The sequence below is a fragment of the Dermochelys coriacea genome, chromosome 11, assembly GCF_009764565.3.
Source record: "Dermochelys coriacea isolate rDerCor1 chromosome 11, rDerCor1.pri.v4, whole genome shotgun sequence".
Taxonomy (NCBI): domain Eukaryota; kingdom Metazoa; phylum Chordata; order Testudines; family Dermochelyidae; genus Dermochelys; species Dermochelys coriacea.
Window position 1 is genome coordinate 12,270,166 of NC_050078.2, and position 15,798 is coordinate 12,285,963.

The 15,798-nt window shown below is 44.8% G+C and overlaps 1 protein-coding gene across 6 annotated transcripts in view; it reads left to right on the plus strand.

Annotated features, from left to right (window-relative positions):
• KALRN (kalirin RhoGEF kinase) overlaps nt 1–15,798 on the plus strand; it is a 777,539-nt gene that overhangs the window by 222,789 nt on the left and 538,952 nt on the right. For all 6 annotated transcript variants that reach the window (XM_038421355.2, XM_038421356.2, XM_038421358.2 and 3 more), the window contains exon 2: nt 12,043–12,117. In XM_038421355.2, coding sequence (XP_038277283.1) covers nt 12,043–12,117 — 75 coding nt within the window. The remainder of the gene's footprint in view (nt 1–12,042; nt 12,118–15,798) is intronic.

Genomic DNA, 15,798 nt, shown 5'->3' on the forward strand with positions numbered 1-15,798 from the left:
TCTGTCTAAAACCAGCATATTCTCTGCCTGGTGGCAGAGAGCCCATCAGGCACTGTCTTGGCTCTGCCTCACTGACCCTTCTAGGGTAGGATTTGCTTTTACTCTGCAGGGTTTGAACAATAAATATAATTTATAATAATAGTACATGACATTGCTTTCTTGCCTTCCATCCAAGGATCTCATTAAACATTAAAAACTTTAATGTTTTTAATTGCCACAGAAGGTTAAGAAGGGAGGGGATGTGGTTATATAATCCAAAGGAGGAAATGGAGTGCATTATGGGAAAGCAGGAAGGACCAAGAGAGCTCAAGAGTAGGGTTGCCAGGTGTCCGGTTTTCGACCAGAACACCCGATCGAAAAGGGATCCTGGTGGCTCTGGTCAGCACCGCTGACTGGGCCATTAAAAGTCCGGTTGGCAGAGCAGTGGGGCTGGCAGATTCCCTACCCAGGAATCAGAGGCAGCCAGCATGCCCCTCTGGCTCGGGGATGGCTAAGGGGGCTCCGCACGCCGTCCCTGCCCTGAGTGCCCCAGCCCACAGCCCTCTCCTGCACCCCAAACCCCTGGCCCCACCCCAGAACCTGCACCCCCAGATGGAGCCCTCACCCCCTCCCTCACCTCATCCCCCTGCCGCAGCCCAGACTTCCCTCCCACACCCTGAACCCCTCATCTCTGGCCCCACCCCAGAGCCCACACCCCCAGCTGGAGCCCTCACACCCCTCCGCATCCCAACTCCCTGCCCTAGCCTGGTGAAAATGGGCGAGTGAGTGAGGGTGGGGGAGAGCAAGTGATAGAGGGAGAGGTGATGGAGTGAGAAGGGGCAGGGCCTCAGAGAAGGGGGGGTTTGGGACAGGGGTGGGGCAACAGCGTTTGGTTTTCTGCTATTAGAAAGTTGGCAACCCTACTTAAGACCGAAAGAGAACAGAGTGTAATAAGGAACAGAGAGAATTAAAATGAGTATAATAAAAATAAATGAAAACGGGCAAAAATATTGAAAAAAGAAGTAATGGAGAGAGGGGGAAATATGAAAAAGAAAAGGGGAAGCATTTAGAGAAGAAAGAACTATGGCATTCTCCAAGAACATAGAAAGGGGAAGATCTTGTGGTTAAGATATTGGGCTAGGACTCAAGAGATATGGGTTCTAGTCCCAGCTCTAGACAGACTTCATGTCTGATCTTGGGCCAGTTACTTAATTTCTCTGTGTCTCAATTCCCCATCTGTAAAATGGGAAAAATAATACTCCCTTTCTCCCAGTCTTAATCTTTCTTTGCTGTTTCCATTGTAAGATGTTTGCAGCAGGGACTGTTTCTTACTATGTGTTTGTACAGTGCCTAGCACTGATATTATTTAGTGCAACCAGTAGCTGTTGTAAGACAAGCAATAACAAAATCAACAGAGATTTAGGACCAAAAGAAGGATGAAGGAAAACAGACTCAAAAATTCAGAAGAAAAAATTATTCACAAAAACAGAAAAAGATTCTAGGAGGGGCCTTAGCGAAGAGAAGAAAGAACAAAGTCAGTGTGACCCAGATTCATCCCGGCATAATTCATGGACTTCAGTGAAGTTACACAAGGGATGGGTTTGGCCCAATTTAATGCCAAAGTTCCTTAAGTGGTAAAATCTGTTCTGAGAACTATTAAAAAATGTGGGGTTACTTTCCTAAAACATTGCATGGGGTTTTAGACGAGTACCTCCCATCAAAGTCACATGACTGTAACCCCATGCAGTGCTTTGACAATATGCCCTCTTTTTTTCAGATACATATTCATTCTATATATAAACTATTTCCATGGATTTTCTAACAGCTGATCTTTATTTGAAATTGAGAGAATACTGCATTTTCCAGATTAGAGTTAAATCATTTATAGGAACAGCCAGACTGGATCATACCGCTGGCCCATCTAGTCCAGTATCCTGCTCCAACAGTGGCCAAAGCTATGTGCTTCAGAGAAAGAAATCCTGAAGTAGGCAGTTATGGGGTAAGCTGTCTCCAGAGATAGTTTACTGTACTAACTCTAACTATTAGAGTTTGGCTTACACCCCAAGCTTGAGGGTTTATATCCCTTCCAAAGCTCTTGTCTATATTATTCTTTTCTACTATAACCCTGGATATTCTTGTTATCCATGTAAATGACCAATCTTTTTGAATCCAGTTGAGCGTCTGACTTCAATATCATGTGGCAATGAGTTGCACAGGCTAATTTATGCATTGTGTGGAAAAAAGCATTTCCTTTTATTGGTTTGAATTTGCTATGTTTCACTGACTGCTCTTTTGTGGGAATATTCCTCAAGCTCCCTTCCTCAATCATATGGTGTCTGGGTTACTGTGCCCCACCTAAAACTAGATCTCCCATTTAGAGAACTTGAGGTGGGTAAATGACTGCTTTAAAGTGTTGTTCTGCTCTGAAAAGTGACTATGTAAAAATAGCATTATGGGATTAGTTCCATGTTTGTCATTTCTCAGTGACTCCCTATCAAATGGGCTCCGTTTACAAGAAGAATTTTTCTAACTGCCAACCCTGTAAACTTGATCTTCTCACACCATCACTAATAATAAAGGGTTTGGCAGGACTAATTATGCTTCACTGACACTTGTAGTCCAATGGCTGGGGCACTAGACTAAGACTCAGGAAACCTGGAATCTGTCTGAGTCTGATTCCATCCAGGTGGGTGATCTTGAGCACTCCACTTCATTGGCTGTTCCTCAGTTTTCCCATGTGTAAAACTGGAACAACAATACTTAACCTTCTTTGTACTGTGCTTTGAGATCTACAGATCAAAAGAGCAAGAGATATTGTTGTGTAGTCCCATTCCTGTTCACAGTTGGTGAATTAGTGACTGGAAATGAGCAAACAGTTCCATTGATGATGCAGAAGGACTGGAATCCAGCTCACTTATATCTGTCTTGGTCCTGAAGGAATAATAAGAGAAAAGAGCAGAGAGAATTTGTATTTTGCCCTTAAAGTCAGCAGATCTGCTGGTCTAGGGAGTACCTTTTTACAGTCTTCTTTCAGTGCAGAGCTGTACTTTTACCACAATTCTGTCCTTCCTCCCAATCATTTGCCAATGACTAGCTCCATTCTTAGAAGGCAGAGTGAGGATAAAGATGTGTGTAGTTGGATGCAAAGTATTATTGGTGCCATGTTTTATGTATTAATCAGACCTGGGGTTTGTATACACAGGATTCCATAGAAAAAATTATACACTGTCATGCACATATGACATGGCATTTGGAAATGGAAACAAACACATCAGAAACCAATGTATTAGAAACAGCTGGTAGTTGGTATGAAAATGTTCTAATCTAAAAATAATAAGAATGGGCATGTTTATAAATTATAAACTAGAGAAAGCGTATTTGCTGGGCCAGTTCCTCTCTGAGGCTGGGTTGCTGTTGATTTTTGGGCTGCCTTTTATCTTATTTGAACTTCTACTTTCCCTTTAAACACATATGTACCCCTCCCCTGCAACCCTTATTAGAAAAAGACCACAATATAATACAGTAGTGGTCCAAAACAATACAATTTACAGTAGTGTTTTGCCACAGGGTGGGCTGGCTTTTTAAGAGGAGTTGTTACCTGTGACTAATTAGCTGCCTCCCAGGTGACAGGTTTGAGGCCAGGGAGCAGGTGATGGCCTGCAGGTCACCTGGGGCCAGTTTTTAAAGGTATTTAGGCACCCTATCTTTAAAAATCTGGTCCCAGGTTCTTAGGTAAAAGACCAACAAGCAGCTTTGTTAGGCGAGAGAGCTGCAAAGAGTGGCTGGGCTCCTACAGAGGACCCTGGGCCAAGGGAAAGGACCTGGTTCACCTGTATGATTTATGTTGGACCGTTTTGGTGTTTGAGAGAGAAACCCATCCCTGAAGAAAGGGGCTGAAAATTTGATACTGTTGGGAGCTTGATTTGGTGCCCTGGCTGATGAGTTGGCCCATGGCTTGCAGTCTTTTCAGTGTTTTTGACCACTACTGAAGAGCACTATAGTATGTTTTATAAGTGTATGCACACACCTGCATCTATAAACCCTTATTATTGTGCCCATTCATACCTTCTGTCGCAGCTATGCTCTCTTAGTAAAGGCTGTTGTAACATCTTCATTAAGAGGGTCTGAATCTACCACAGGTGCAGTTCTAAGGGTTATGTCTACACTACGAAATTAGATTGAATTTATAGAAGTCGGTTTTGTAGAAAGTGTTTTATACAGTCGATTGCGTGTGTCCCCACACAAATGCTCTAAGTGCATGTATTCGGCGGAGTGTATCCACAGTACCGAGGCAACCGTTGACTTCCGGAGCGTTGCACTGTGGGTAGCTATCCCACAGTTCCCGCAGTCTCCGCCGCCCATTTGAATTCTGGGTAGAAATCCCAGTGCCTGATGGGACTAAAACATTGTTGCTGGTGGTTCTGGGTACATATTGTCAGGCCCCCGTTCCCTCACTCCCTCCCTTCTTGAAAGCACGGGCAGTGAATCGTTTTGCGCCTTTTTTCTTGAGTTACCTGTGCAGATGCCATACCATGGCAAGCATGGAGCCCGCTCAGCTAACGGTCACCGTATGTCTCCTGGGTGCTGGCAGACGTGGTATTGCATTGCTACACCGCAGCAGTTTATTGCCTTTTGGCAGCAGACAGTATGGTATGACTGGTAGCCGTCATCGACGTAGTCTTGGGTAGTCTTTTAACCGGGCGCCTGGGGAAACATGGGAGTGACTCAACCCGGTCATTTCCCTTTTAAGTTTTGTCTCATGGCGATTGAGTCCTATCGGCAGTGCACTGTCTTTTAAACTGCAGCTAGCAGAAGATGATGGCCAGTAGTCATACTGCATTGTCTTCTGCTGAGCACCCAGGAGATGACGACGGCTAGCGGTCGTACTGCACAGTCTGCTGCCAGCAAGATGTATAAAGATAGATGAAGCAGCTCAAAACAAGAAATAGACCAGATTTGTTTTGTATTCATTTTCTCCTCCCTCCCTCCCTCTATGAAATCAACGGCCTGCTAAACGCAGTTTTGAGTTCTATCCTTGAGGGGGCCATTCAGTTTCTCGCAAAGCCACCTCCTCTGTTGATTTTAATTCCCTGTAAGCCAACCCTGTAAGCCATGTCGTCAGTCGCCTCTTCCTCCATCAGGGCAACGGCAGACAATTGTTCCGCGCCTTTTTTCTGTGCAGACGCCATACCATGGCAAGCATGGAGCCTGCTCAGATCACTTTGGCAATTAGGAACACATTAAACACCACACGCATTATCCAGCAGTATACGCAGCACCAGAACTTGGCAAAGCGAAACCAGGTAAGTAGGTGACATCAGCACGGTGATGAGAGTGATGAGGACATGGACACAGACTTCTCTCAAAGCACAGGCCCTGGCAATGTGGGCATCATGGTGCTAATGGGGCAGGCTCATGTGGTGGAACGCTGATTCTGGACCCAGGAAACAAGCACAGACTAGTGGGACCACATAGTGTTGCAGGTCTGGGACGATTCCCAGTGGCTGCGAAATTTTCGCATGCATAAGGGCACTTTCATGGAGCTTTGTGACTTGCTTTCCCCTGCCCTGAAGTGCAAGAATACCAAGATGAGAGCAGCCCTCACAGTTGAGAGGTGAGTGGCAATAGCCCTGTGGAAGTTTGCAATGCCAGACAGCTTACCAGTCAGTTGGGAATCAATTTGGAGTGGGCAAATCTACCATGGGGGCTGCTGTGATGCAAGTAGCCAACACAATCAAAGATCTGCTGATATCAAGGGTAGTGACCCTGGGAAATGTGCAGATCATAGTGGATGGCTTTGCTGCAATGGGATTCCCTAAATGTGGTCGGGCCATAGACGGAACCCATATCCCTATCTTGGCACCGGAGCACCAAGCCAGCGAGTACATAAACCGCAAGGGGTACTTTTCAATAGTGCTGCAAGGACGGGTGGATCAGAAGGGACGTTTCATCAACGTGGGATGACCGGGAAAGGTACATGACACTCGCATCTTCAGGAACTCTGGTCTGTTTCAAAAGCTGCAGGAAGGGACTTTATTCTCAAACCTGAAAATAACCATTGGGGATGTTGAAATGCCTGTAGTTATCCTTGAGGACCCAGCCTACCCCTTAATGTCATGGCTCATGAAGCCATATACAAGCAGCGTGGACAGTAGTCAGGAGCTGTTCAATTACAGGCTGAGCAAGTACAGAATGGTGGTAGAATGTGCCTTTGGACGTTTAAAAGCACGCTGGGGAAGTTTACTGACTCGGTTAGACCTCAGCGAAACCAATATTCCCACTGTTATTACTGCCTGCTGTGCACTCCACAATATGTGTGAGAGTAAGGGAGAGACGTTTGTTGGGGTGAGAGGTTGAGGCAAATTGCCTGGCTGCTGGTTAAGCACAGTCAGACACCAGGGCAGTTAGAAGAGCACAGAGAAGCTTTGAAAACCAGTTTCATGACTGGCCAGGCTACAGTGTGAAAGTTCTGTTTGTTTCTCCTTGATGAAACCCCTTGCCCCTTGGTTCACTTTACTTCCCTGTAAGCTAACCATCCTCCCCTCCTCCTTCGATCACCGATTGCAGAGGCAAGAAAGTCATTGTTGCTTCACATTCATGCATTCTTTATTAATTCATCAGACAAATAGGGGGATAATTACCAAGGTAGCCCAGAAGGAGTGGTGGAGGAGGGGAGGACAAGGCCACACAGCACTTTAAAAGTTCTTTGGCGTCTGGGTGAGGAGGCTATGGAACTTGGGGAGGAGGGCGGTTGGTTACACAGGGGCTGTAGCGGTGGTCTGTGCTCCTGCTGCCTTTCCTGCAGCTCAACCATACGCTGGAGCATATTAGTTTGATCCTCCAGCAGCCTCAGCATTGAATCCTGCCACCTCTCATCACGCTGCTGCCACCTTTTAGCTTCAGCCCTCTCTTCAGCCCGCCACCTCTCCTCCCGGTCACTTTGTGCTTTCCTGCACTCTGACATTGTCTGCCTCCACGCATTCATCTGTGCTCTGTCAGTGTGGGAGGACAGAATGAGCTCAGAGAACATTTCATTGTGAGTGCGTTTTTTTCGCCTTCTAATCTTCGCTATCTTCTGGGAAGGAGAAGATCCTGTGATCCTTGAAACACATGCAGCTAGTGGAGAAGAAAAAAGGGACAGTGGTATTCAAAAAGATACATTTTATAGAACAATGGGTACACTCTTTCACAGTAAACTTTGCTGTTAACATTACATACATAGCACATGTGCTTTCGTTCCAAGATCGCATTTTGCCTTCCACCAGTGCGTGGCTAACCTCTCCCCACTCCCTGTGGCTAACAGCGAGGAACATTTCTGTTCAGCCACAGGCAAACAGCCCAGCAGGAATGGACACCTCTGAATGTCCCCTTAAGAAAAACACCCTATTTCAACCAAAAAGAAAAGAAGTACTTGTGTCACCTTAGAGACTAACAAATTTATTTGAGCATAAGCTTTCGTGAGCTACAGCTCACTTCATCGGATGCATTCAGCTGTAGCTCACAAAACTTATACTCAAATAAATGTGTTAGTCTCTAAGGTGCCACAAGTACTCCTTTTCTTTTTGCGAATACAGACTAACACGGCTGCACTCTGAAACCTATTTCAACCAGGTGACCATGAATGATATCACTCTCCTGAGGCTAACATAGAGAGATAAAGAACGGATGTTGTTTGAATGCCAACAAACATACACTGCAATGCTTTGTTCTACAATGATTCCCGAGTACGTGCTACTGGCCTGGAGTAGTAAAGTGTTTTACCATGGTGGATGGAATAAGGCTGCCCTCCCCAGAAACCTTTTGCAAAGGCTTTGAGAGTATATCCAGGAGAGCCACGAATGCCAGGGCAAATTAATCATTAAACATGCTTGCTTTTAAACCATGTATAGTATTTTAAAAGGTACACTCACCAGAGGTCCCTTCTCCGCTTGGCAAGTCCGGGAGGCAGCCTTGGGTGGGTTCAGGGGTACTGGCTCCAGGTCCAGCGTGAGAAACTATTCCTGGCTGTTGGGAAAACCAGTTTCTCCGCTTGCTTGCTGTGAGCTATCTACAACTTCATCATCATCATCTACTTCCTCGTCCCCAAACCTGCTTCCGTGTGCCTCCATCTCCATTGAAGGAGTCAAACAACACGGCTAGGGTAGTGATGGCTGAACCCCCTAAAATGGCATGCAGCTCAGCATAGAAGCGGCATGCTTTGGGCTCTGACCCGGAGCGGCCATTGGCCTCTCTGGTTTTCTGGTAGGCTTGCCTCAGCTCCTTAAGTTTCATGCAGCACTGCTTTGGATCCCTGTTATGGCCTTTGTCCTTCGTGCCCTGGGAGATTTTGACAAATGTTTTGGCATTTCAAAAACTGGAACGTAGTTTTGATAGCACAGATTCCTCTCCCCATACAGCGATCAGATCCCGTACCTCCCATTTGGTCCATGCTGGAGCTCTTTTGCGATTCTGGGACTCCATCATGGTCACCTCTGCTGATGAGCTCTGTATGGTCACCTGCAGTTTGCCATGCTGGCCAAACAGGAAATTGAAATTCAAAAGTTTGCGGGCCTTTTCCTGTCTACCTGGCCAGTGCATCTGAGATGAGAGTGCTGTCCAGAGCGGTCACAATGGAGCACTCTGGGATAGCTCTCAGATGCCAGTACCATCTAATTGCATCCACAGTACCCCAAATTTGACCCAGCAAGGCCGATTTCAGCGCTAATCCCCTGTCAGGGTTGGAGTAAGGAAATCGATTTTAAGCGCCCTTTAAGTCGGAAAAAAGGGCTTCGTCATGTGGACGGGTGCAGGGTTAAATCGATTTAACGCTGCTAAATTCAACCTCGACTCCTAGTGTAGACCAGGGCTGATGCTGAGTCAGGTGCAGGTACTATCACCATGGAAACTAAGTGTATTGCTGCTGTGCTGGCCCAGTGGGAGGTCACTCAAAGTTGTTCTGGAACCCATGGAGCTTTGCTCCTGGTGCATCAGGCTGAGAAGACCCTATTAATTTAATATATATGGCCCAATTCTCCAGCCTTATTCACATAGTGCCCAGTCAGCACCCACTGATATTGGTGGCAAAGGTCCTATTAACTTCAGTGGTGTAGAAACTGGCCAGTCTGCAGTATTGGATCCACTGTTTCTCTCAACATATGCAAGGTAACAATGGGTAGAGTTCTTCCTCCAGTGAAATCAATCAGGGAAAAATTTGTATTAGGTGTTGTATCAGGCAAAAATTTGGCTCAGTGTTCTATTTCTGTACCTAAGAAGGATCATGTGCAGCTAATGTATCAGTTGCTCTGTTTGTTTTATGATTTGTTTTAGAATCATAGGACTGGAAGGGACCTCAAGAGGTCATCTAGTCCAGTCCCCTGCCTCATGACAGGAGTAAGTATTATCTAGATCATTCCTGACAGCGGTTTGGAGATTTTTAAGAGCATGTTAGACAATGATGGACCACAACTTCCCTAGGCAATTTATTCCAGTGCTTAACCACCCTGACAGTTAGGAAGTTTTTCCTAATCTCCAACCTAACCCTCCCTTGCTGCAATTTAAGCCCATTGCTTCTTGTTCTATCCTCAGAGATTAAGAAAAACAATTTTTCTCCCTCCTCTTGTAACAACCTTTTATGACTTGAAAACTGTTATCATGTTCCCCTTTAGTCTTCTCTTTTCCAGACTAAACAAACAAATTTTTTTTCAACTTCCCTCATAGGTCATGTTTTCTAGACCTTTAATCATTTTTGTCACTCTTCTCTGGACTATCTCTAATTTTTCCACATCCTTCCTGAAATATGGCACTCAGAACTTGACACAATACTCAGTTGAGGCCTAATTAGTGCGGAGTAGAGTGGAAGGATTACTTCTTGTGTCTTGCTTACAACACTCCTGCTAATACATCCCAGAATAATGTTCGCTTTTTTTTTTTTTTTTTTGCAACAGCGTTACACTGTTGACTTAAATTTAGCTTGTGATCCACTATGATCCCGAGATCCCTGATTGAATAAGGGGGGTTAGGTAAACTGCATAAATCATCCTAAAATGTTGTCGGAGGCTAAATCACTATGATCCAAGACCTGCAGGAAATCAATCACCTCTCTCCTTTCTATCTCAGTTTTCATAAACACATGCAAATTATTTGCTTTTGAAGCTATCAGAAGTGAGTACCAAAATGTGAGCACATGAGAGGATTCCACAAATCAGGGTTCTTAAAGTGCAATGCAAGATTCAAATCTAGCCTTGAAAGGGTTTAAGATGTAGGTTATGGAAAACCTCTCCCTATAAGAGCAGGAGGAGTGCAAATCAAATCAACTACTGCTATATTCTTTTGGGGAGCTCAGCCAGCAAGCAGTGCCTATTCCTTTATCAAGAAGGATACAAGAACCAGCATAATACATTTGTTTTATGAGGCTATACATATGCCACTGCTGTCAGGATGGATCAAATGTGAGCCATTTAGTACCACAAACAAGGCTGGCCTCTTTCGACCAGCTGAATTGAAGAAGAACTTCAATGGAATGGCAGCCTTTTGTACTTACAGGGTCAGTCACTAGAGGATGACATGATCACATATGCAAGGCAGGTTATTACGCAAGCAAATGCAGTCTGTAAATTTAGAATGCTACACTAACTTATCTTTAATAGTAAATCAATAATGGTGGTAATAATAATAGTATATGTACAGATTAGGTGCAGTTGTTTGGCTGTCTGCAAATTTGCAGTAAGGACCTCGCCCTTGCAAAATGTGGATAGCTGCTGTATTATTGTATATGCTAGGGCTAGTTCACCTCTTGCCGATTGCACAGACTTGCAGGGATAAAGATCATATGTCTTTGCTGTGTAAGTAATGTATGGAACATGACAAAATACTCAGAGGAGCTTTTTTTCCATCCACATTCAATCTCAGACAATCAAAAATCCTGCGCGAGAGGTGCTGCATTCAGCAGCTGTGACAAGACAAACCACAGAGTGTTGAACACAAGGCAGTCAGATGTTATAGCTGGAGTGAAACTCCTCATTTCAGGCCAATTAACAGAGCTGCTTCTAAGAGAGAGGTTTATCCCACGCTCTGCTTTTCTCTCAGACGAATGGTGGATGTCGTCTGTCTGAGAAAGGCTAAAAGTAAAAATAAAGTGTTTCAGTGCACGGTGTAACCTTTTGTGTCCATGTAACCATGGTGGATTCAAATTTGTATTGCAGCTATCTTTTTACGATGGGTGTTTGCTGTGCAATGACAGTTGCTTTGTAGTCCATGGCAACTGCAAAGATGTCCTTCAAATGCTCATTTTTCAACAGCAGCTGATGGAATAGCAGCATCTGGCCTGCAGTGGGACAATACATTAATATTGGCTTATGGTACATAAGGAATGTGCTCTTGTCTTTTGAAAGAGGAGGAAACTCATGTCATCTTGTGCTTCCAAGGGACTGAAAAATCAGTGATTTATTGGTGAAATTCCTTGAGGGGATGAAGTCACTGAAACTGCAGGGGAAGGTAAACAGCACATCGAAGTTCATGTAAACTGCAGGACTCGTACAAGGTCCTCTACCCTTTGATATGGTGCAACAGACTCTCCCCTTGGGTCAGCCCAGCTATACTGAAGGGAAAAAGGCCAGGCCCCACATAAACCCAACCCCTTTGGTGAATCTGTCACAAGGGGTGATGCTCGATTAGTGCAGGTGCTGCAATGCCCACTTCACTTGTACTTGGGCTTTGCTTAGGGGCATATACGGGGAAGGCCACACTCTTTTCCGTTCCTATGCACCTGCAAAGGGCTAACCACAGTCTCGTCTATATAAAGAAGAAGGTGAAAAAATTGATTCTCTGACTGAAAAGTTACTGACCCTACAGCACTCTGAAGAGTGAGATAGTCTGGGTGGATTCTTTCTGACTTTCCCCTTATAAATAAATTGCTGGTGAAGCTAATGCTGTTTGTGTCTCAACTATTACAATCTGTCTCATAGCCTATAAATTACAGAAAAGCACTTTCTGTTATTTGATTTGAGCACAGTGGAGTGTGTAGGTAGCTGTATCCAGGGCCCAATCCCTTCTAATTTGGCATTGTTATTCTCCTCTGTTTTGCAGGATCTTTTCGAAATGATGGCTTAAAAGCTGCTGATGTCCTTCCAATACTAAAGGAGAAAGTGGCCTTTGTGTCAGGTGGGTTCATCCTTCATTTGTTTTTTCTTAAGAGGCTGCAGAGCATCATGCCAATTAAAAGATGAGGAGCTCAGTAGTAACAAAGACAGCAACTTTTTACATCTTCACAGCACTGCACAGACATTTAAGAGCCAGTTTCTGATATCTATCCTGACATTGAATAATGCTCTGCTCCATGAGTAGTCCCACTGACTTCAGTGAGATTACTTGCAGAACAAGATCCTACTCAGCATGTGTAAGGATATTGGAATCTGGCCCTACGTGACTATGCTTCATGTATTGGGAGATAGGTAAATAGTCTGTACAAATGGACTACTGGCATGAAGTCAGGATTGCCATTAAGATGTGAACCCAAATGTTCCCAAATTTCAGGGATCTTTGAATTAGCAGTTCTAATTGGGACTCACTCTAAAGATAAACCCTCAGGGACAAAAGTCTCAATCTAGGTCTACATTACTACAGAGTTCTGGGAGGTTCAGATCTGGCATCCTGCTATGGACTCTTTGCCAGTAAACAGCATTATACACATTTTACAGAAAGCACCATACTCTATGCCCTGCTATGTATTCAGTTTCTAATTCCAGCCTGCAGCTTTTAGAAAACCCAGTGAAGGATAATGATGAGATATTAATATAGCACCTTTCATCCTCAAGGATCCCAGAGGACACTACACATTGATTTATAAAACTACATTTTGAAGAACAATCTCAGCACACCAGATGTGCAGACATCTGGGGCAGATGGGCTAGCTAGAGGAGGTTGGGGTGGGGTGCTTTCAGCATGGGTTGGATTGAGGTTCTATCAAAGTATGCTAGGACTTGTTGGGGTAGGAGGGATGAGGAAGTATGGATTGATAATAATCTTATACTAAGATGATCATATTTCCAAAATAACAGAGCGACATTTTAGTGGCAACAGTTTTACAGTTGTGAAATATTCCAGTGTGCTGCATTCTGTCTGTTTTCTTTGATCTTTTCTCCTCGGTGAGAAAAGCTCCACCTGGAACAGCTCTGCCTCTTCTTTTTGCACCCCTCTAATTCTTGCTTCCCTCCTCTCTGTGGTTCTGTTGACTACAGAGAGGAAGGAAGCAACAGACAGAGAGTCTGTCAGTTACATCTCCTTCAGCAGCCCTCTGCTCCCTGAGGCACAAGAGCAGGGGTTTATGGTGACTAGATTAGATTAGAACATTGACTCATTAGACTCATACTGCAATGTTATTGCCTGACAAGTCATGATAAACATTGGCCTTGATCAATAGTTGGTGTTAAACATGCTCACTGTGTGATGACAATGAAACAGGTGTAGAAAGTATTTTATACCAGGATAGCAACATGACTTGAATAAATATTTTTGTCATTATGAAAACCTCACAGTTAAACTGGGACATCTCAGATGTCTTGAAAAGAAGTTCTCAAGACACTAAATGAAAAACCAAGACTATCCTAGTAGAACTGGGACACGCAGTCATTTTATCTTGCACTGGTGTTTCATTCTGAACATCTCAATGTGTTTCATGTACTTAATCTACAGAGTAGGATCCCATCATCAGCCTCTTTGGAAGGTGGAACATGACAATTAACAGAGCACAGCAACTGCAGAACTGTTTTGGACAGGAATTGAAATTGAACAGTGTGTCAATGGAACCTGCACGAGAGGATTCATACAGGGATTATGCTGGGATTGAGCCAGGCCCCTTGTGCTAACACTTGGAAATGACCATGGCATCATATGGAAACTCTTGGAATCTTTAATAGGACAAGTGGTCTGGACCTTGGTTTTACTTATCTGAAACTCCACACTGTGGCTTGGGTTCAGTTCTGACTCAGAGGGGAAACTTCACTCACTGAATTACTAACTCCTTAAGTACTGACCTGGCCCGAACCTGCTTGGCTTGTGAAATTTAAAGGATTGCTGCCAAACATTTGTATGCTCCTCTTTAGTTTCTCACTGTGATTCACTGCAGACAGGTATACTTGGGAAAGCTTTTCCCTGAAAGCCTCATTGGTCTCTGAAGTTTGTCTGAATGAAAACGTGATCATTCTTGACACAACTAGCTAAATAGCTAGCTCACGATTTACAGCTCTTCTCCAGAGTTTTCTACACAATGAATAGGGGTAATAATTGCCGGCGGCTTTTGATGGAATGCATGAGGCTGCGGAATCTTATTACAATAGTCCCAGCATCATTCTTCAGTCCGGAGTCTAAGTACTGTTCAATTTCTCTCTGTGTCATTATAATAAGACAGATTGAGGAAACGGATCTCTGTACGTGAATTGATTACTAGATTATTTTAATTAAAATGGAACACGTTCCTAAAATATGGCATGACCACAAAGGAGAAAATGTTTGCTTAGAAAAAGAAAGATGAGAAAATTCTTGAGTCTCACAAAAATAATTCACTTGTAGTGTTGTCAGAACTGGTAGTGTGAGTGTTGGATTTGAAGTCTATATATCAGCATAAACTTCCTCAAGAGAAAAGTCATTTTTAGTTTTCTTCACTCAATTATTTTTATATCAAAGATTTTTTTTTGTATATTACAATTAACTCCAGCGAGAAGCATATGCCAAAGTTATAGAGAACTTGGGGATGGTCTCCAAATCTTTATATAAAAAAAATGTATCAGTACACAGTCAGTTCTCATCTGCTCATTTAATTGTAGTCTGTGGCTATGTCTTCCCGTAGTCTGTGGCTATATCTTCCCTTTCTAGGCCCTGATCCTACAATGAGATTGACCTATTGTAAGATTGGGTCCTTAGAGTATAAATAAACTCCTCATGGCAGGAGCCATACCTTTTTGTACTTGTCCAACCCTTAGCACGTTGTGAGAGCTACTGTTTTGTGATCCCATATCATTGCTCTGAGTCTCCCAACCATTCATTCAAATTGGTGAGATGTACCTTTAATAGGAGGGTGTAACCAAGTGGTGTGCATTCCAATAGGGAGGGTCAAAAACAGACACAGCAGAAATTTACAGTGCAGTCTAGTAGTGTCAGAACAGTACGGAGACTTTCAGAATGCCCTTGATTACAGATAGGGTTGCCAGGGTGTTCGTTTTTTGACTAGAACTCCCGGTCAAAACTCCAGTCAGCACCACTGACCAGGCTGTTAAAACTCTGGTTGGCAGTGCAGGCAGGTTTCCTACCCAGCTTGTGCGGCTTCCAGAAGCAGCAACATGTTCCTCCGGATCCTAAGTGTAGGGGCGGCCATGGAGGCGTCACGCGCTGCCCCCACCCCAAGTACCGGCTCTGCAACTCCCACTGGCCACGGCCAATGGGAGCTTCAGGGGCAACGCCTGTGGACAGAACAGGTCAGGGATCCGGAGGGACATGCCGGCCTTCCTGGGAGCTGTCTGGGGTAAGTGCTGCCTGGAGCCTGCACCTCTCACCCCCCTCCTGCATTTCAGCCCCCTGACCAGCCCTGAGCCCCCTCCCACACCCAAACTCCCTCCCAGACCCTGCACCGCCTCCTCCCGCACTCTGAACCCCTCGGCCCCAGCCTGGAGCCCCCTCCTGCACCCCAAACCCCTCATACATGGCCCCACCCCAGAGCCCCGACCCCCAGGTGGATCCCTCACCCCCTCCCACACCCCAACCTCCTTTCCCAGCCTGGTGAAAATGAGCAAGTGAGCAAGGGTGGGGGAGAGTGAGCGGGGGGGGGGATGGAGTGAGCAGGGGAGGGGC